The sequence below is a fragment of the Arvicanthis niloticus genome, chromosome 5 (assembly GCF_011762505.2).
Source record: "Arvicanthis niloticus isolate mArvNil1 chromosome 5, mArvNil1.pat.X, whole genome shotgun sequence".
NCBI lineage: Eukaryota > Metazoa > Chordata > Mammalia > Rodentia > Muridae > Arvicanthis > Arvicanthis niloticus.
Genome location: NC_047662.1, coordinates 50760326 through 50783329, shown reverse-complemented (window position 1 = coordinate 50783329; position 23004 = coordinate 50760326). Strand labels below are relative to the sequence as shown.

The following is a 23004-nucleotide window of genomic DNA, read 5'->3' as shown; positions in this document are numbered from 1 at the left end:
TCTTTTGCTTGCCCCAAGAATGCATGACATTGTGAAAATAAAACTCCACTTTTATCATATATACATATATATATATATATATGGTTTCTCTGTAGCTCTGGCTGTTCTAGAACTTACTGTATAGATTAGGCTAGCCTCAGACTCCAAGATGTACCTTCTCTGCCTCCATAGTGCTGGGATTAAAGTGCTGGGATTAAAGTACCACCACTGTCTGGCTTGAGGGACTCCATCTTGCATTAGTATTGGGACCTAGTACAGGACTTCAGTCTAAAACAATGGTCTCTCATAAATTTTATTTAACTGTATAAATGATATATAAACGAATGTCATTATAATGAAAACAATTTCCAAGTCACAATCTACTTATTTCCAACAATATTGAGTATTACACAGTTCCAATAAAAAGAAAACATTTGCAAAGTCCCTGAGCATTGTAACATGAACTATACAGTGTGTGCAATTGCCACATATCAACTTAATGAGACGTGAACTACCCTCAACTCTGAATGATATTAAGGAGTGTATATAAATACTTCTTTCTTTAATCACTTTATTTCAGTTGTTGGAGATCCACATTTCATGGGACAGTATTACAAATGGAAGCAGCAGGATCGGCAGTATCTATCGCAGTGGGAGTCGAAGTAAGACCTTCCAATTGCCTTGAATGCATCATAGCGTGACCTTGAGTGTTGGTTTTTCTGCTCTCTACTGTCTGCTGAGCCATTGGCAGATGTCCTGGGAATAGCAGCCTTTGCCTTTTGTAAGCATGAGAACAATGATAAGAAAGCACCATTTCCTTCCACGGGAACTCAGGTAGGAAAGCTAATGAACAGGGAACTAGGGCATAAGCCACAGTGAGGAGCCCAGCCTGTCCTCTCCCAAGTGAGTTATCACTGGCTACCATTTCATCTTTCTCCTAGCTCTGACTTTGTTTTCTCAAAGATATCTCATTCAGGAATCGTGTGTGTGTGTGTGTGTGTGTGTGTGTGTGTGTACACATACTCTTGTGTGATTTAAATTTTTTATTGAATCTGGGAATAAAGTGCTTGTTATTCAAATATAAAGGCCAGAGTACAGATCCCCAGAACCGTGTAAATACCAGGTAGACCAAGTGACCCTCCTGTAATCCCTGTACTCAGAAGACAGAGATAGAGGGTTCTGTCAAGCTGGATTACTTTCTCTACTAACCAAATTGGAGAGCTTCAGGTTAAGCAAGGGACCTTACCTTAGTGAAACAATCAGGAAAGACATCAGAAGTCAACCAGTAGCCTCCGTACACATGCACACCCCCACGCATGTAAACACAGGTATACATGAGCTCCCCCTGCACACCAAAGTAAATGTGCATTCACTGGACAAAATGATGGGTTTCATAACAATTTTTTTCATTCAAATAAAATATATACTCAGACCATATTAAATAAACTCTTTCTCTCCCTGCCCATTTTTCTGCTAGGTCTCTTCCTTCCCCCCACCCCCCAGTCTCCCTTTTATTTTTCGTGTGTGTGTGTGTGTGTGTGTGTGTGTGTGTGTGTGTGTGATCAGAAAGAGAGCATGTGAACAGTGCACTTTCTTCACGGTGCTCAGCAGCTGTGCTGCTGTGAGGCTTGGGAAGGGAAGACCTTGACACCCTCCCCATTTTCATCTCACACTTCAGCTCCTGCCATACACAGTCAGGAGCCTGTGGTTTTCTGATGGGAATACAGGATCATTAAACAATGCACTTTATTTGAGTAAAAGTCAAGTAGGTTCTTCTAGCCTTTTGTTGCCCAAACCTCAGCAACAACGCCTCTTTGGACCAAAGTGAAGAAAAGTTTCTGTATTACTCTTTAGCCTTTCAGCATAAATTATAGGAAGGAGAAAAGTGTATTACGCTAAGTTTGAAGGAGGGCAAACATGTCTTTTTCTTGAAAGCATGTTTCAAGTTTCTCTTGGAGTTGAAAAACTTACTCAGAATCTAAGATAGCTATTGCTTTGACATGACTTCCTCTCTGATTTCCTGTAACAGAGCTGTTTTCTTTCCCTTGTTTGCATTGCTTCCTTCTGGAGTGCTGGCATCTCACAGAACCCCGAGACTTAGAAAAACGAGGACCCGGTCAATTTCAACTTAGTCACTCAATTCTACATGTGGCTAAAACAAGTGAGCTGTCTGAGTGCTAGAGCACTTCAGAATACATTATTTTGAGTTTATAGAGCCAAGTTATGTGCCATGACCCTGTCAGAATGAAATGCCCACACACCTTACGCCATCTGGTGGCTGATGAGAATATATACAGATCAGATGCTATTTGCATCTTATTAATTAAGTGGGGGGGAATCTCTTTGAATACAATTTTGAAAAGACGTCACATTTATGTGCATCACGTAGTGCCATAGATATTTGTACGTGCAAAGAGTGCAAGTAAAGTAAACGCCTAAGGAATAGTGAAATTCAGCTTTTTTCCAGATAATCATCATCAAATCTTAATGTTCATCAAACTGCAGAATATGTGGAAAAGTGCAGTTAGACAAGCCCTCCATCACTGAGCTAAATGCCCAGCCCCTGATTTCTTGAGACAAGACTGGCTTTGAACTAACTTCCTAACTTTGTAACCCAGTCTAACCTCAAACTCAAGGTCCTTCGGCTTCAGCCTCTTGAGTTCAGGGATTACAAATGTGTACCACTGAGCCTGTCTGAATGCCTTTCTTACACTGATATTTTCTGGTTATAAAAAAAAAAAAAAAAAAAAAAAAAACAGAGTTGGAGATGTGGCTCCGTGGTGTGGCTCCGTGGTGTAGCTCCTTACCACGACTCAGGACAGTGGCTCCATCCTTATTAATTATTCATTTATTAGTTCATTAGAAAGAAAAACACAAACTGAGACACTTGTTTGCATAGTGTTAAGGAAAGACTCTCTTCTTCACCTACCTCTGCCTTCTTCTGCTGTTCTCCCTGCTCACTGCTCTCATCCAGCAATACCATACGCAATTATGTTTCTCTTTCTTATGTGGAAACCTAAGGCTTCTTCCCCATTGGTGTCTTCTACTTGGAATATCTCTCCCTGCAGAGCCTTTACTGGTACCCTGAGTTAAGTCTTGGCCTGAGTCAAAAAGATGCCTGTGAGGTTGGTACGTTAAGTGCTGGTCTGTCTGGATAGTACCTCTGGAACCTTGAGCATCAGGTCTTGACTCCTTTGTGCCTCAGTTGTATTTGTTCAATAGCAGCTGCCCCCCAAAGAGGTCTAGAGTTGCTTATGTATTCAGACAATGTTTCAATATATGTAAATGCTTCTAACGCCACCTAGCACACAGATATGCCATAAGACTTGCTACTGCTCTTTGTGCTTCTTCTCTGGCTCGTGTTCCTTTCACAGATGGAAAACCTTTCCTTGGTACTAACAGGAGAGGAGTCAGGCAGATCTTGGTGGGGTTTTTACCCTCTCAGTCTGTGCTGCTCTGGTCATAACACTCCCTTCCTTGCAAAGCTGTTTTACATTGAGCTTCTTGAATGATACCACATATTTAAAAGTTTAGCATTTGAACATTCAAAAGACATTAGTTCCTGAGGAATGGGGAATATACCCCACCCCAGCTTTCCACAGAATGAAAATAGTCCCTAGCAGAAATATGTAAGAAATGTAAATTTATCTCAAGTTAGAGAATAACACATAGCTGACCACATGTAGCTAGTACCATTATGTCTGCAATTTGCCCTCTCTGCTCCATCTCTCTTTAGCCTGGCACAGCATCCCACAAGGGTGGCATGAATCCAGAACACATCTCTTCATATGAAACTGTCCCTTCTGTGCTCAGATGTCTCAGCTCCCCCATCACTTGTCTTATAGTGTCTCTATCAGGGCCCATGCTGTCCAGACATGGTCATGGGGAAGTACCCACGATAGGGGCATTGGAATAAGCATCCCTAATGCTTAGTGTAGTGAACAGCACATAATAGGTACTCAGTTAATTTTTTTTGAAAAAATGTATATGTATCTTATCTCAACATTTAATATTAGAATTAAATAAAATTAATTTTAGAAAAACCTGAAATTTAATGTCTATGTTGTAGATATAGACCATGGTTCTGTTTGGAGAGTTCTATCTAGGGAATAGTTTATAAATAGGGATTTAAAACTGAAAATATGACTGTCATAAATATTTTATGCAAATTTTAAACTCTTACATGTATTTTGGTTACTGCTAATATATACTCATTATCATAATCAGCTCATAAATATTCACTAATTAATCATGTAATTTAGTGTTCATTTCTGAAGCCTTTTAAAACACTACCTTGACTGTTCATTTGAATATTCATAAATGCCTTATTTCTAAGACATGGGAAAAAAAATGAATCTAACATCCAATCTGTGGGTTGTACTTATTTTCTCAAGAGAAGTAGTGAACACATAAAATCAATAACAAAGACTGTTCTTTAGAGTGCTCTTGTTATGCACATGTAAAACTGCTGTACACTGCAGTGAATGATTACAACTGTATCATTACAATGCATCTAGCAACAGAAACAATCTCAATCCAGAGTCTAAGCTCTGACAGCCAGCAAGTTATCTAAGCCATTACTTCTGGTACAGCTTTACCTTCAGTATATAGTCTCTTAAAAGAATGTTGCTCCTGCCAGGGAGTGGTGGTGCACGCCTTTAATCTCAGCACTTGGGAGGCAGAGGCAGGTGGATTTCTGAGTTCAAGGCCAGCCTGGTCTACTGAGTGAGTTCCAGGACGGCCAGGGCTACACAGAGAAACCCTGTCTTGAGAAACAAACAAACAAACAAACAACAACAACAACAACAACAACAACAACAAAAAACCAACATTGCTCCTGTACACACACAGCAGATTGCTACAGTCTGAATCTTACCTGTTCCCTAAAGATCATGAGTCTCACTTGGTTTTAACTCAACATGATACAAACCAAAGTCATCTGGAAAGAGAAACTTTCACTGGGAAAATGCCTCCATCAGATTGCCCACCTGCCCACCTGTACATCTGTGGGGCCTTTTCTTGATAGTTAATTGTTAGAGGAGGGCCTTCAGGGGTGGCACCAACCCTGGGCAGGTGGCTCTGGGTGAAAAAAGAAAGCAGCTTAGCAAACCCAGTGTTCCTCCATGCCTTCTGCTTCAGTTCCTGTCTGCAGGCTCTTGCCGTGAGTTCCTGCTTTCACTTTCCCTGATGACAGACTGTAACTTGTAAGCCAAATAAACCCTCTCCTCTACAAGTTGTCTGCTTTTGGTCATGGTATTTTATCACAGCAACAGTAAAGAAAACCAGTAGATCATGCTAAAGGCTTGGTCTGTGGTGTTGCCAGGAGTTGGTGGGACCTTCAGAAGGTGGGGCCTTGTAAAAGGAAGTTACATCATTGGGCCATGCTTTTGGAGGGAACACTGATACCCCAGTCCACTCTTCTTTTTGTTCTCTGAACACCATGAAGTAAGCAGCTTTGTTTTGCTGCTATAATGTCCTGCCTTGTCAAAGACTCAAAGTGATAGGACCAACCAACCATAGACTGAAACCATGATCCACAAAGAAACCTCTTTTTCTTTTTAAGCTGATTATGTCAGGTATTTTGTTCCAGCAAGAGAAGATAAGAAAGAGGCATAGACGGAACAGGATTAGTATTCGATCACTAGGCCTCATCCCTAATGTCGTACTGGAGTTGACAGGCAGAGCTCAAGTGTAGCACACAAAGATATGCATCAGCATCCCACAGAGGCAGAGCTAACTCCACATCCATCACCAGCCTGCCCCAGTGCACAGCATCCAACCCAGGCTCCTGACCTCCACTTTCAACTAGATTACCACCTCTGACATTTTGATCTAGAAAATTCTATAGAAGAATTTTCTCTAGTTTACCAGTTGGAAAAAAAAAAAATAAGGCACGGAGATCAACCAAATTGTGTTTATAAGCACAAACTTTATTTGAAAATTTAAACATGTAGTTCCTACTTTCCTACTAGTATGTACTTACTGAAGATTTAAAGTTTCAGTAAGTATATATACATATATATCCTATCTGTGTACAGACAAGAGCATATTACATCCACCTTTAAGGAAAGATATTTGCCTGTGTGTATCAACATCAAGATTTACTTTTCCTCTCACTTTGGTGTATTGAAAAGGAGATGAATACCTGTGTCATGTCACATATCAATATAAACCTTTCTTGTATTTAAAGAGCACACTCTGGACTCAGCTGTCTTGTATTTTGATTTATGAAGTTAATCTGTATTATGCTTACAAATGATTTTAACTGATTGTGGGGTTTTTTTTTCAGTTTGTTTGGATTTTTTTTTTTTTTTTTTGGTCGTGTGTATTTAAACACATAAACCACAAATCATCTTTCTCTTGGCACAGCTGATCCCCTTTTCCTCCAGTTACATAGAAACACATTCATTTAACACACTTCATGTGTGTTTGCGCTGTCCTTTCAGAGTGATTTGGTTTAAATATCGTTCTTACAGGTTTACATAATTACACAGTGGTGTATTTTTAAGGAAATTCAGTTTTTTTTATTCCCCAAAGATTAGACCTTGAGTGCCATCTTGTGTTTAAAGAGAGAATTGGCATCAGTGTAGACAATTGCTCATATTCTAAACTATAGATAAGGAAAAAAAAAAAAAAAAAGACTCAAGGAAGGAAAAAAGATTCTTTTAAAAAACTGAGTTCTTCCAGGCATAGTGGCACACACACAGTCCCTGCCCTTGGGAAATGGGGACAGGAGAGTCAAAAATTCAAGGCCAGTACCAGCTACTTCGTGAGTTTGAGTCATGTGCTGCAAAGTCCAAGTGGCAGGACACTTGCCTAGCATTCCCAAGGCCCTGGGTGTGACCTGCAGTCCACAAAACAAAGAGAGGCGAAGAGAGCAAAAGGCCTTCCCTCCCAAGCCAGCACGTTCTCTCTCTTTAGATGCTCTTGATGAGAGTGCACGTGGCTCTGATCCTCTTTCCCTCTATCCACTTTTGACACCTAGTGGTGTTCAACCTTCCCTAACGTCTTCCATTTGCCTGTGAAACTGTTGAAGAAATTGCAAAGTATCAGCATGTCATAAAACTGTAGAGAAGGATTAAAGGAGATAAAGGTTGAGCTCTCTGAGGTTCCACATCTGAGATTTGCTGAGATTTGCACCTTGGCCTGCAGTGCCACAGCTAAGCACCAGTGCTGACTCTGAGGGCCCGGGGCCGGGCTGGAACTGGGAGAAGGTGTGATTCCAAAAAGGTGGAGGCAGAAGTGGATTGCAGTTTATTCCCTAACCTCTGAGAGCAGGCTTCATCTGGCATGTGAAATTGTTCCATCTCAGAAGAGGGCTGCTGCTCTCCTGAGCAGCGTGCTCTCCTTCCAAAGGTAAACGTATCCAGTGACGTAAATATCTTTTAATAGATTCTTAATTTCTTCCTGGTCTTCTTGTGGAGGTAGCTGGTTTCACCGATTTCCTGTGGCTGTGTGGTTGTGCTGAGGATTTTGTAGATCCTGACCTAAAGAGCACAGCCTGAGGTTTCTGCTGTTCCTTCCGCGTAGGAGGCTCTTCTGTTCCTGTTTGATTCTGCTCCACGTCTGAAGGGCGCTGGCCTGCTCTGGTCTCTCTCCTTTTCTTTCTCCCCTCCCTCACTTCTTCCTTTTCTCCTTCCCACTCCCTGAGATGCAAGGAAAGAGGATTCTGTTCCCTTACGCATATTAAATTGTATTTTAGTAGGAGAATGAGAAAGAAGACAAGAAATCTCATTAAGGCATGTTACCAAACGTCGGGGTGTTCATAAGACGACAAAATAATTCCATGATTCCCACTATGAGCATAAACCTACTCTTAGGAACTTGTTGTAATTTACGGTAATCCTGAAATTATGTAAGAATCCTTAAATAAGCACGTATTAAGGGTTTTTTTATAGTATTTTGTGTCATTGTAATCTAATTTGCGTTTCTTTAGCAACGGCAAACATTTCATTTTTATAATTTAGCTTGGAAACACTGTCATTGGCACAGGCTGCCCTTGACCTATCTGGGTCTGACTTTGCTCCCTTGTTTCTCCTGCCTCTGCTTCCCAAGTGCTGCCTCATGACACCACTGCAATGGTCAAATCAAAGAGCAATGGCAGCCAACTGTGAAAGCACTCACTGCACAAACCTGATGACCTCAGTTCCATCCCTGGACTCCATGAAAGCAGCCTGGTGCAGGGGTACACATCTGTAATCCCAGCACACCTTCAGTGAGCCTGGAGGCGGAGACAGGAGAATTGCCCAGGTTTTAGGACAGCTAGTCTGGAGCAGCAGAAACAAGATGGGCCCTGACTCAACTAGGTAGAAGGGGAGAGCCGCTGCTCAGAAGTTGTCCTCTGACCTGCACCTCTGCTTCCTCTGTACGTTATGTACACCTCATGCATACATACGAACATGAATGTGTGATCAATTATTTTAAATTAGACTTTCTTTAAAACAGAGGATTATCAGCAGGATGAAAAGGTATACATCAATTTTTAGAGTTTTCTGAAGTCATATTTACCCTAAAGAAAGTGAAATCCTATTTTTTTTTTTTTTGTAAGCTGCCTGTTATTTTCATTCAGACCTTGTCAGAGAGAGAGAATAAACATTGGCTAAATTTAAGAAAGGTCATGTCTAGTCCCCAGGAAACGGCTATCCTGGAGCCGTGAGAACCTAAAACAAGTCATGGAAGGTTTAAGCTGAGTCAAAGGTACTGAATTCTGAATTACATGTTATAACAAAGCACAACCACATCTAAAGGAAGATAAAAAAGCTCAGAAATCTCCCACACAAAAAAACAAAACAAAAAACTTGTTATGAACATGAGCAGGAGATTTGAACCCAGAGCAGTTACTGATGGAGTTAACAGATATGAAGCAGCAATATCCACATCTGGTCACAGACGGCCAACTCAAAATGGACTCAGTAATCCTTTTGGAGGTTTTACTTTGTCTCATAATGCTTTGCCTGGCATTTTTATTTTTAGCTTTACTGATCTGTTGCTTATATATTGTAGTTTCTGGTATTGTGGTTTTATGAGTTTTCTGTTCATGTGTATGTACTTCTCATGATTTTTCTTTGTTTCTTTTTTTCTTTCTGTTTTGTTCCCTTTTGGTTTGTTTTCTTATTTGTCTGCTTGTTTGAAAGAGAGAGAGAGAGAGAGAGAGAGAGAGAGAGAGAGAGAGAGAGAGAGAGAGGTGGTGGGAAGATAGGGAAAGAACTAGGAGGATATATGAGGAAGGGGAAACCATAATCAAAATATGTCATGTGGAAGGGAATTTATTTTCAGTTAAAATAAAACAATGAAAATGATAAAGAAATAAATAGAAGATGTATGAAAGAACAGAGATTACCTATAAATAAGCATAGATCAATATGGTAAAAATGCATACTGTATGCGGTGTGCATTTGGAATCCCAGCAGTTGGGAGGCTGAGGCAGGGGATTATGAGTTTAAGATTAAGATGGATTAAATAGATCTTGTCTCCAAAAAGTTTACATATGTATTAAACTTTATTGATACATTAAAATTTATATAATTGTGTATTTATAACTTGAAATTCCATTAAAACACACCCTCTTCTATGGGGAGGCTAGAAAGTCACTGCAGAAGAAATCTTCAGTGAACTTCACAGTGCACTAAATAAAAAAAGACAGGGACAACATTGAAAATAAAAAACTTAAACAGCCAGGTAAAAATAGAGTGGAATTTATCACTAATACACTCAGCCCAGAAAAAAAAAAAGAATATCAGAGATGTACAGGGCTGACAACACTGTACTTAAATATCCATAAAGGGGGGGAAAAGGCATGTCCACAGTTGCCCTAGCCTGCGGTGGGATTCAAGGAGACCCTAGGGAAGGGGGCAAAAGAATAAAAAGACAAGAGACACAAAGGAGGAGAACAAGTCTAGGGTTCTAATCAAGCTCTCTAACTTTAATTTCAGGAGGCAGGTTATAAAGACACAGCAAAACGGGAAGTTTAGGCAAGGTCATTGCTTAGGGCTATGCCACTATTGAATCCTCATTGTCTAAGACCATCCAACTGTTGTATCCTCATTGCCCAAGAGCATCCCACTGTCATAACTGGCTCCCAAAAAATTCCAGCTGTTCTTTGAGTTCCTGGGACCATGAACGTCCTTTCTTAACCTTGTACTTTAACTGACTAGGTTTTTTCAGAAAAGCAGGTAATTTCATGGGTTTGGCTCCCAGCACACAGTACCCAGAAACTCTGAGATATGATCAAAAGGCCTAACTAACCAAGAATCTTTTAATCTGTTCAATGAAGTTAGAGTGGAAAAACTTCTAAATCTAGAAAAATAAGTGGACATCTAAAACCGAGGGGTGCTTAAAACCACAGAGAAATGACCAGAGGTGGGGTGGGGGAATACCTGTCCATGACTTAGTCAAGATATGAAAAATAGATAGCAGGGAAGAAACAACATTAAAACTGGAAAGGTAGGGAGTAGTGGGCATGGCTAAGTTGGTAAAATATTTACCTTCCAAACAAAAGAACCTGAATTTGATCCTCAGAACTCATATAAAAAATGCCAGCCACAGTAGCACATGGTTATAACTGAAAGCTTAGGAGGTAGAGACAGGAAAATCCTAACACTCACTAGCCTGCCCATGAAGCCTAATTGATGAAGGTCAAAAAAAAGTCCCTGTCTCAAAAGAGGTAGATTACATTCCTGAGAATGGCCCCCAAGGTTGTCCTCTGGCCTGCACTCATGCGCACACATTAGAGAGGTGAAACAGAAAACACAAACTGACCTACCATAAGAATCCTGTCAAAGCTCTCATCTGTAACCCACAAAGCCAGGACAGCATGGAGCAACATTATCTCAAGCTCTGGAAGTAACTGCCAACCAACAGTACTGAATCCAGTAAAGCTGGAGAAGTAAGAACATTTCTAGACGGGCACAAACTAAGGCAGTCCATGATCACTCTGACCCAAGCACTGCAGACGGGACTTAAAGGAACACTGGGAACAGAGGAACAGAAACAATATTTGCCAGGAGAGAGTAGTGTAATGAATGGAGGAGAGCAATGAAGGACCCCATCATATTCAGCACACAGAGCATCACAAACCCCTTGCTAACAGGGGAGAAACAATAGACCAAACAATGATCCAAGAAAACAGTAAAAACAACTGGCAACATTGTAAGTATTAATAAGCATTTTTAAATAATAATCTTAAAGGTAAATGGCCTCAACTCAGCAACAGACACAGACCACATAACTCCCTTTAAAAAATAAAATAATATCCAACTATCCATCCAATTTCTAAAATAAAGCACCTCACTGGCAGACATTACAGAGAATCAAAGAATAAGAGTCAAAACCAAGCTATGTAACTATGCTGATATCTATAAAATATACTTCTAAAAAACATTAGAGGCAATAAGGACCACTAAATGTGGTTAAAATATGCACAAATATCAAGCTATAGCACTCATAAATCCATGTACCTCCAGTATTAGGATGCTGAGTTTCATAAAGCATTGAGCTTAAAAGTCAAATGGGCCCTAATACAATAATCATGGTTAACCTTGATAGCCCAAAACTTTAGATGGAACATGCAAAGTCAAAACAAAATAGTGTCAGAGTTAAACTATGCTATACATCAAATGGTTTAACAGATAACCACAGAGTATTTCATCTGGCAAATAGAGAACAGACAGTTGTCTCAGAAGTCCATGGACCCTTCATGAAAAGAGATCATATTCTGGGCTACAAAGCAAGTTTTATCAAACATGAAAGAGCAAAATAATGTCTTGTACCTCATCAGATCACAGGGCCATAAAAATAGATCTCAGTTACAAGAAAGAAAATGACACAAATAACTGGAGGTGAAACAGTGTACTATTAACGGAGTCACTGAAGAAACCAGCAAGAAAATTCTTTAAATTTCATAGAATCAAATGCAAATGAAATGCTACCAAACTCATTCTACCTAAAGTCACCCTTACACTAAGTGGGAGAAAACAAAAGGCATTTCCTCTGAAAATGAGGAAGTGAGACAAGAATTTAAAATAGTGTTTGATGGGGCTGGAGAGATGGTTCAGCAGTTAAGAGCACTGACTGCTCTTCCAGAGGTCCTGAGTTCAGTTCCCAACAACTACATGGTGGCTCACAACCATCTGTAATGGGATCTGATGCCCTCTTCTGGTGTGTCTGAAGACAGCTACAGTATACTCATATACATAAAATAAAAAAATTTTAAAAAAAGAGTGTGTGATGCCTTAGCTAAAATCATAAGAAAAGAAAGAGAAGAGGTACAAATAGGAAAGAAAAAAAATGAGAATTTCCCTTCTTGAAAATAGCATGATCCTAGACTCCAAAGACAAGAATACTCTTAAATGAGATAAACATTTTCATCGAAGTAGTAGAACACAAAACCAACATGCAAAAAACAAAAATGACCTTTCTGTATACCAATATACTAAGGGAAAAACTCAGGCAAAACTCTATTCCTAATAAAAATAAAATACTTAGGAATAAACCCGAGGAAGAGAGTGGTCTCTATGATAGAAACTTTAAGAGACTAAAGAAATTACAGAAGTCATTAGAGGATAGCAAAGAACTTCTATAGTCCCAAGTTGGCCAAATTAACATTTGAGAAAATGACTAAATTACCAAAAGTCATCTATAGACCCAACACAAACTCCATCAAAATTCCAATAATAATCAGGGTATGAGGAACACATAAGGGGATAGATGTAAACAAAGTTTAATGATATATGTCATATATAGGTATATATGCAAATGAAACCTATTTGTATGTTAATTTAACTTGATATTTTAAAGAACTAGCCTCACATAAACTTCCAGTAGAGAGGGGAAAAGACCAGAAAGGCTGAGGAGCATGAGTGAACCTCAGACTTTATCAGACAAAAGAGGATGCACATAATTGGTTGGGCTCAGAAGAAGGGACAGAAAGATATTTGAAGCAACTATTAAGGCTGAAATAATTTTCCAAATTTAATAAAACTCTTAAAGTCACATACCTGGAAACCTCATGAATCCCAAGAAAGGTAATATTAAGAAATACCAAAGTCTACCCTAATCAAACTGTTTAAAGCCAAGAGATGAGAAAAATCTTAAACTTGCAAAGGTGGCTGGGGTGTATGGCTCATCAATAAAGTACTTATTTGGCAAGAATGAGACCCTATGTTTGAACCCAAGCACCATAAAACACACGTGCACATACACGTGCACACACTTGCACACACACACACACACACACACACACACACACACAGATACTACAAACTAGCAAAGGATTTTTAATTCATAAGCAGAGAATGAATGATAACAACCCATAACATTATGTCAGAAAACATGAAGGCAAAATATAATGAATGAACAACCTTCAAGTGCTTGCAACTGTCAAACCTGGAACTCTACATCCAATAACTGTATCTTTCTGAAATAAAGCTCTCAAACCAATAAATCCAATGAACAAATGTCCTGAAATGAGACTTAATTAAAAATAATAGACAGTGGCACACCAGTGGTGCACACCTTTAATCCCAGCACTCAGGAGGCAGAGGCAGGCAGGTCTCTGAGTTCATGGCCAGGCTGATGTGGCAGCTTGATGCCACAGCACTGCTGCAGCATCCGTGAGGTATTGGGTTTGATCCCCAGTACTGCAGGGGAAAAAAAGAAAGAAAACAATTGGATAACCTAAATAATTACATACCAACAAACCAAACACAGACCTAAAAATACCTGTACAAAACACTAAGCTCAGATTGTTTCCTGGGAGAATGTGTTCTACACACTTAGGAAAATAATTGCAATGTGCCCAAAATCTTTCAGAGAAGAGATTAGAAAGGAATAACTCCCCATAGTTTATCGATGCCTCTCTTTTCCTCTTTTGCAGGTTTATACTCTCAAAGTGGCAAACTGCTAGACAAAAAGTAATGGCTCAGGGCAGCAGGGATCTCTACAACGAAGGGCTAGGTGTCTACCCATCTCCAAGTAAGTTGGATTCAGCTTGGTTCTTTTCCTTTTATATCTAAGTGTTTATTTATAATAATAAACGTACATTATTGCTCAGCTCATGTAAGTTTGAGTACATGGGGTTTAAAAAGCACGCTTCAACTCTACCAAAAACTGTTCAATAAACCAATGACACAGGAATTACAGGCTTTAAAATTGGACTACTTTTTATATTTTCAAGCTTACTGCTTCTTGATACGTGAATACACAATTTGAAAAGTTAAAGCCAAAGTTTCAAACTGTGGGGGAACAAAAGGAGCCAGAACCAAAACTGCTTGGAAACTGACTTGATATTCATGCAGAGATACCAACAACATGGTTGAAAGGGAAAGCATAGTGTTAGCCACAAGTTTGGGTGTTTACAAATCAATCTTTTTCAGTGAAAATATGTGTAGTTGGGATAATGAAATATAGGTCATGAGAGGGTCAGAGAGTTGGTAACAAAAACAGAAGTCACCTAGGAAGGAGGAAACAGCTGGACATGTGGGGGTCACAGGACTTAGGACTAGACTCCATCCACACTGTCTGCTCGGGAGTCAGCTCCTTCACGCTCAGCTAGGGCTGTGTTCTCAGAAGAGGCTCTGTAAGTATGCTTTCTAACAACTGGAGTCTCACAGGAGTCTCATGACTACGTGGCTCAGTGTATGCAGAGATTCCTTGTAGACTGGAAGATACTAAAAAGCTCTATCAAAGTTGCTGCCTCCGAGTGTTTGTTAAACAGTCTCAATATATGAATGTCAGACACAACAGCAGCCTTCACGCCCCAGTTCTCCAGGGAGCCCACACCATCGCCCACTCTCCCCGGCCGCCTCTCACTGTCCTGACTGACTTCCTTTTTTCCTCAGCAGTAACTTCTCTTCTTCCTCCTTCAAGTACACTCAGAATTCCTCCTTTGAGTGACTATGTGTCCTGTCACCTCCTTTTACGACTCCCCACATAATAAAGGACCCATAGGGCTGGTAAGATGCAGTCCCTCCCGCCTTCTCTGCTTTCTTCCTAAGGTTTCTATCCTCCATGCAGTCTCCGCCTTCCAGCAGTGCCACCATTTTCAGATGGAGATGAGTTCTCTTATTGAAGGCAATAGGTATAGTGGATGTCCTATGGTGTCTGCCTGTCCACATAGTGTCTGTCCATGCCTTGTCAGACTGGCCCCCAAAGCTCCCATCTGCTGTTGTGAGTAGATTTTAAATCCTTTTTATCCCCATTTAAATCCCACCTCCCCATTTCCTTTGCGGTGAAACTAAGGCTCTTTGGTTTTCTCATACTTGTCTGTCTTTTTTAGTGACACCTCTTACCCTTGTCCCTCCATATAGTAGGTCACATCTCTTCATTCTCTGCATTATTTTAATGTTTAGAAAAGTACATTGTTTCTTCACATTCCTCTCCAAACACAATTCCCTCCTCTTAACATTCCAGCACCAAGGCATCTTTTTCCACACAACTCAGATATAGGATGAGCACCCCTGACGCCGGAAATGCTCCTGAACTTTTGAGTGTCAATATATCGCCACATCGTTCCATGTATAAAAGTATTTAAGACATTGTATGGAATTACCTTTAGGTATTCATCCTCCCCCAAGCACAAATACGTTTTGTGTTTAAGCTTGGGCCATCACAAGATATTTCGCTATGTATAAGTAAATATTCCAAAAAAATCCAAAACACCTCTGGTTTTTCACCTTTCTCATAAGGTGTACTTAGCCCTTACTGTTCTCTCTGAACATTCCCCCAGAGCTCTCACAAGACTTCTCTCTTGGTCTTGCAATCCTAGGGCTTCAGTTGCTGTATAACAAACAAATTACCACAATGCACACTTACCATTCCACAGTGGCTGTGTGCCAGGAATTTCAGAATATCTCACAGTGTCATAAGGCTTGTGATAACCTTGAAGCTGGGGCTGGGAAAGAATGCACCTTCGGTCTCAGCAAGATGGCTGGCAGAATACCTCTTCCTAAAATGTGACTGTAAGCCAGCGCATGGGTTGTCAATGTTGGTTAGAGTAATGAAAAGGTCGAGAGAAAAGAAAAGTGAGTATGACAAAGACAGCTGTAAAATGTGTCATTTTCAAAGTTTTAAACAGCAGGAGGGCTGGAGAGATGGCTTCGCAGTCAAGAGACCTTACCACTCTTACTACAGCAGTGGTTCCCAGCACCCATATGGCAGCTCAAAATCACCTGTCACTCCAGCTCCAGGAGATCCAACATTCATTCTGGTTGTATAGGCACTGCATTCACATCCATAAACACAAACACGCACACACATGAACATACACAAACAAAATATTTTCTATAAAAGGAATGTTTAAAAAGTTGTATGCCATCATTAGACGGTTGTTAGTGTTAGATCTCTCATTGTTTTTCCCACTAAGTCCCATAATTTATGTTTTTCGTGTTTCCCACCATAGCTGAACTTTCTATTGACAATGAAACAGAAGGTGAACCAAGGTTTTATGACCTACCTCAGGAGTGGCCAGAGAAAAGCTTGCCAGAAGAACATGACGACTCAAGAGAATCCTGGGAAGAGGAAGCAGACAACCTGGTTGCCTGGACTGATGGTCTTGATGAAGAATCTTTGAACTTTGAGAACTATGAAAACGTTGAGCACTATCAGAACTTTGGCAACTAACACACTTTTTACACTGCCCAGTTGCAGTGCAGCCTCAGGGAACAGTTTTGGGAGATGCGCAGAACCTGGCTTCTGCTCTCTACCCCAGTTGATCTCATCTTTCTAGAAGCACAAAATACAAAATACAAGTATAGTCGATGAATGTGTTGTTGCTCTGGGTTTTTCAAACTCTGTTCCTGTTTAGAACTGAGTTAGTCAAGATTGAGTGTTTACTACAATGTTCTGTCAAAGCTGTTATACCTATTCCCACAATCTACTGGGTACTGGAACTAAGTTCTTTTTTTTTTCTTTTTAATTTATATGAGTACACTGTAGCTATCTTTAGACACACCAGAAAAGAGCATCAGATCACATTAAAGATGGTTGTGAGGCACCATGTTGTTGCTGGGAATTAAACTCAGGACCTCTTAATCACCCAGCCATCTCACCAGCCCTGGAACTAAGTTTTTACCAGCAACAGACGGATCAGGGAAAACGCTGAAGAGGAAAGGAAGGACAGACACTTCAGAGACTGGACATAACCCAAGTAGAGAGACCTGTGACTTCACCTGTACCTGCCTAGGTTCTGTGTCTTCTGTAATCAAGGAAGAAGACATCGCAACCACTCTTTAGGTTTCTTACATTGTCCACTCATATCTAACCATCTCCTTTGTTCTCTGTCTTCTTACTACCTGAGCTTGTACATAGGCCATGACTCTTTTATGGCATATGGCCTGTAGCCTTTCTTCCCTCAACATACTCTCTAAGTCAGACTTATCAATGGCAGCTGTCACTGCATTCTCTATTCCTTAGGTTCATGTCACATTTTACATGCTGCACAGTAGAACTTATCCTGTACTTACAATCCACTAAATTTAAGATTACCAAAAAATAAATAAATACCATACTGAATAAACCCAACAATGCTCACTGAGCCTCTCAGATAAACATTTTCTTAAAATATTGGGTTTTTGTCTCTAATTATGTACATAAATGTTTGTATATGGTGTGTGTGTGTGTGTGTGTGTGTGTGTGTGTGTGTGTGTGTGTGTGTAGTCCCCCAGGGAGGCCAAAAGAGGGAGCTGGATCCCCTGGAGCTGGAGCTGGAGTTAAAGGCTGCCTGATATGGATGCTGGGAACTGTTTTCATGTCTTTTGGAAGAACAGTACATGCTCTTACCCACTGAGCATCTCTCCAGGCCCTGGGCTATAGCTTTCAAAACAATATTTATTTCCATGTCTTCACAAAGATTTATCTAGTACCTATCTACCAACACATAGCCACGCATGCGTGTAAGTCCAACTCTGAGTCTTAGTACAAGGCAATCTTCTTTATTTCTACAAAAATTTACCTTCACTGTTTGGGATTAAAGGTATGTACTAATGGTATGTCTGTACTCCAGCCAGGGGATTAAAGGTATGTGCTAAGACTGAGCCACACCACAACTAGAAAAAAAATTTTTTTTCAGTAAATAACACAATCTCTGGGTTCACAGTGTGAGCAAATATCCTGTGACACTATAAAAGTATCAGTTTGGGCTGGATACTATACAATCAATTCTTTTGTTTTGACTGCTTATGGCTTTCTGTGATGGTCTCTGTCAACTGCAAAGAGATTTTTTTTAATGAGGGATGAAAGCTACACTTCTCTTTGAGAAGTGTAAGTGTTTATACGCAGTTAGGGCATCACAATGGTTTAGGAAAGTGATGGTAATACATTCTTCTCTAAGCCCCATGATCTCACTAGTCAAAAGGTAGCTGGCTACATTTCTAGTCTAGGCCTATGTCCGGTTAGACAGTTGTTGGTTACTGCCAAGAAATGAGCGTCACTATTGTACTTTAAAGACATCTTGCTGTGCATTACACATTGGTGAGGTTCATAGGCATCACATCTGGGTAGATCGCTCCCTCCCTTTGCAGCCTGCCTAGCACCTTTCAGTGCTATGAAAAATATTACTCAGGAAGGAGGCTTTGGGGGTTCTATCTAGCTGATGAAACTCCTTTGATGACATCTCTCTCCTATCTGAATGCCCTTCATGAGTCAGACCTTACCCATCATCAGCACCACAACTTCCCTCCTACAGGATTTTTAAGCCTAAAATCCACAAACATCAGTGCCAAGTATTTTCTACCAATCAGGATTTAGAAATAGGGATAGGTAATTTCCTTAAGAATATGTCTTTGTTGTATACTTCTGCTCCCATTGGTTGGGGTATTCAATTGTGGTAAGGGACTTGCATTGTCTAACATTCATGTCTTAACTTATCAACTTGTCTAACATTTATGTCTTAACTTGCCAACAGGATGTCAGTTACCCACATACATGTCTCTTTCTGCCAAGTAGGATGTCTGTTCCCAGGGAGGTCTTGGGCACTTAAACTTTACTCAACCACTATTCAAAATGGAAGTCTTATTCCAAATAGTTTCTTATATTGGTACAGGTATCTCTCATGTTGGGGTCCATCCCAGGGGCAGCTTATAAAAGCAAATACCATAAAAACTTATACACAGGTGCAGGAATTGCTGCTGGGTGGCTGTTCAGGTCCAAGCTTACTGTGGGTAACTATGCAAAGCAGTTCTACTGTCTTCTATCATGATTTGTTTTCAAGAGCACAGAACATAACAGAATATGTATCAACTTGGGCATGAGAAAGTTTCCACATAATATCAGGAACAGCCCAAAATGGCAGGCTAGCCAGGTAACAGTTATCTAGGCCTTAATATTTTACCTAGGTCTTAATAGTTTACCTGAACAGTACGTGTTGAGTCGTTATGCAGCATTCAAATGCTTATTAGAATCTATACAATCAGTAGTTGAGACTGCAGATGGACTTTGGAGTCTTTTCCAGTTGACTGGATCCCTATAAAAGCTACTGTGGCAAATTCCTCCTATGAGCAGTCACTCGTCCTTTAATCCCTTCTGGTAGACTGAGCCTGTGCCTTGCTGATAGCTAACAGGCTATGTATTGAGAATGATGGGATTGCCACTCCTGTCACTCTGTTGGGTTATGGAAGATTCCATCTTAACCAATGAGAGGGACTCCTGAAGGCTCCAAAGAAGAGAGATATGATGTTGGGGAAAAGCCACGAGGTGAGGAACTGCCAGCTACTTCTAGGAGCTGAAAGTAGGGCATGGCTGATAGTCAACGAAATAAGAGACCTCAGTCCTTCCACCTCATTTAAAAATTTGATAAAGTCTAATTCCATTTTTTTCTTTTATAAGTTCTGATATTGGTGTTGTTTATGATAACTGCTTATTTAATGCAGTCAACAAGATTCTTCTTTGTTTCTTGTAAAAATCTTATAATTGTGTGATTTGAATTATATCTATAGGTATTAAAAGCTAACTTTAGTGTATTATCACAAAGAAATGGATCAAAATTTGTGGACTCTCCTTCCTCTCTCCTTCTTCCCTCTTGATGGTAAGTATCTCTCAGTACCAACAGCATTTCTTTTACCTCTAATGAGTTTCCTTAGTTCTTTGTTGGCAGTTGTGTGAGTGGCTTATTCCCGGGCTCCCTGGGTTATTCTACAATCTGTCTCGCTTTGTATCAGTATCATGTTGCCTCCATTATCACTCTCCTGTGGAATCTAGAGTAAGATTAGCCTTCAATTTTGTTTTTCTTTTTCAAACTTATTATGACTCTTCTAGGTCTTGTACATTTTCAAATAGATTAATACGAGCCCATTGTTGCCTAAATAAAAATTATCTGAGGGTTTTGGTTTGGAATACATTGACTCCACAGCTCAATTGGTGGAAGGTTGACATTTGAACTTCCATTTTTTTCCCTAAGACCAAAATTCTCTTAACAATGTTTTCTAAGTTTTTTATTGTTTACTTGTATATCTTTTGTCAGATATTTCTTCTGAAGGTTTTTTGGTTTTATTGTAAATTTTTAGTTTTGTTTTTAGTTTGCAGTTTTCCTTGCTAGTATGTAGATATAGCTTTTTAAAAAGTATATGTTTTAGGGACAGAGAGATGGCTCAGAGGTTAGGAGCACTGTTTATTCTTCCAGAGGTCCTGAGTTCAATTCCCAGCAACCACATAGTGACTAATAACCATCTATTATGAGACCTGGTGCCCTCTTCTGGCCTGTAGGCATACATGCAGAAAAAATGCTATATACATAGTAAATAAATCTTTCTTTTTTTAAGTATATTTTTTAAAGCAATGTTTTAAATTAAAATATTTTCCCAGCTTCCATAATAATTTTATTCATTAAAGATCTTGCTTTGGAATTATTCTCTTTTCTCTCTAGTTCATTTTATATTAATATGTAATCCATATTAATAATCTAGTCAACCTCGTACCAAAATTCTATAATCTGAACTATTATCACTTCTTTTTGTCACTTCTTGCTTATATTGAAAGGCATTAGATTTGGAGTTCAAGGGAGGCCACTGAGCTAGATTGTTCTTTAAGATGAAAGATGTATTAGGAGAGTTATTGATGCTGTGAATAGACAGACAACATGGTAGGAGCTGTGAGAGTCCCCACAAACTCTGTTACCCGCAGAGAAATGATCCAAAAGATGCAAGTAGGAAATCAGGTTCAACATAGCTTAGTTAGCTGAGCTGATTCAAACTTTTAGAGTCTGACCCAGAAGTAGATTACTTTTGACCTATTTAAGTAACAGTACAACTTTGAAAAAAGGTTTTCTCGTAACAATTATCACAATAAAGCATTGAAACTTCTTTGCAAAGTATATCTCTTTTGCAGAGCACCTGTGAGCTCTTTCATAAGGCTGAGTTCTAGTGTCTGAGAAGCAATGCTCAAGATAAGGATCTGGAAAGGAAGGGTTTATAATAAGCAGAATTGTTGTCTTGGTTTGGGTTTCTGTTGCTGTGAGCTGACACCAGAACCATCATAACATGTAGAAAGGACAACATTTAATTGGGGCTCATTTACAAGTTCAGAGGTTCAGCCCATTATCGTCAAGGCAGGAACATGGCAGCATCCAGGCAGGTATGGTACAGGAGAGGAGGAGCTGAGGGTTCTACATCTTCATCCAAAGACCCAAAGACAGCAGAAAGAGACAAGTCTGGATCACACTGGACAGAATATATATATATATATATATATATATATATATATATATATATATATATATATATCAACGGAGCTTTATTGGGGGAGGGGGAGAGAGGAAGGCCATCTTGGAGTGGGAACATAAGAGAGAAAAGAGACAGAGGGACAGGCAGACAGAGAGACAGGCAGGCAGAGAAAACAAGAATAAACAAGACACAGAGAGCTATGGTGTCCAGAGGGACATTTTTGAAGGGTTCATGTGTCGCTATGCAATTCAATTCGTAGAAACAGTGGAGAATGCACTGCACCTGGTGGTGGTGGGTGATGATATCAACTCTAGGCACTGAGTCTCTAAAAGGTGGGCTGTCAGTGTTTGATTTATAACATTAATGACATTTGAGTTTGCTTTGTAACCCATTAGTTTAACTAAGACTGTATGAGCATTGGATAGGAACTATCCATGGGATACTAACAGTCTCTAATCTCCATTGGGTTTGTTGATGGTTTTTCTTAGAGTTCGCTCTAGAGGTTCCCTGGGAATCCCATACACTCTCATCAATTTTATTCCTTTTAGAGTCTCTGTTTCCTATCTCTTAGGCCAAGTATAATGAGTCTGTCCCTCCTATTGTCTGTATGGTGGTCTCAGTGGTCAGGTGCATTTGGAAGTGGCCTTCCTAGCTTAGTTGAGGTTCATCATTTCTCCAAGTTTTTGTTAGCACAAAGTTGCTACATTGGGATGGATAGACTGCAAATTCCAAGAATAGAGTCTGGCAAAGAAGTCCTTTGGACCTAAGTGAAGACAAAGTGGAAGATACTGCAGTATATGGGTTTTACTCAAAAACTGATCTAAGTTCTCTGAGTAGGGAGGTCCATGAATCCACTAAGATTTGGGAAACCATACAACATTTTATATGAAGACAAGCCCTTGTCCCTTCTTGGCTTTTTTTTCCCCTCGATTACCAGAGTTGTCCCATCTGTAAACCTGGCCCTGTCATGTAGGGGAGCATCTCACAGGTCCTGCCTAACCTTTGTAGCATTCTGTGGCAACACAGGCATCTTGTCCCACTCCATTGGATTTTTTTTCCTTCTACAAGCAATGTATCTCTGCACAGAATCCAAATACATGCTATGCTACTGTTTCATGTCTTACAAGTCACCTGGTATCTGGGCTGGGCTGCAGATGGCAATTGGGGGCTTTTGAGCAGAGATGACAAATACATCTGAGAAGCTTTTAAATAAACAGGATATAAGAGAAGGATGACAAAAGACTGGACTCCCTGAGTATTTAGCCAAGAAAAAAAAGCTTGTGTTTAGAGTCACTAAACCCATTCTCTCATGGAATTAACCCACCTGCCATGTCTCTGGGCTGGCACCAGACCTTACAAGACCATAAAATAAAAT

At 39.9% G+C, this 23004-nt stretch overlaps 1 protein-coding gene across 2 annotated transcripts in view; it reads left to right on the top strand.

The window, feature by feature from the left end:
- Positions 1-17532, top strand: part of Ube2u (ubiquitin conjugating enzyme E2 U) — a 65523-nt gene extending 47991 nt beyond the window's left edge. Inside the window, exons 8-10 of one of the 2 annotated variants that reach the window (XM_076934615.1) lie at positions 560-641; positions 13853-13950; positions 16376-17532. In XM_076934615.1, the coding sequence (XP_076790730.1) occupies positions 560-641; positions 13853-13950; positions 16376-16596 (401 nt within the window). In that variant the 3' untranslated portion in view covers positions 16597-17532. The remainder of the gene's footprint in view (positions 1-559; positions 642-13852; positions 13951-16375) is intronic. The other variant, XM_076934614.1, reaches the window with a different exon arrangement.
- Positions 17533-23004: the final 5472 nt, after the last annotated feature.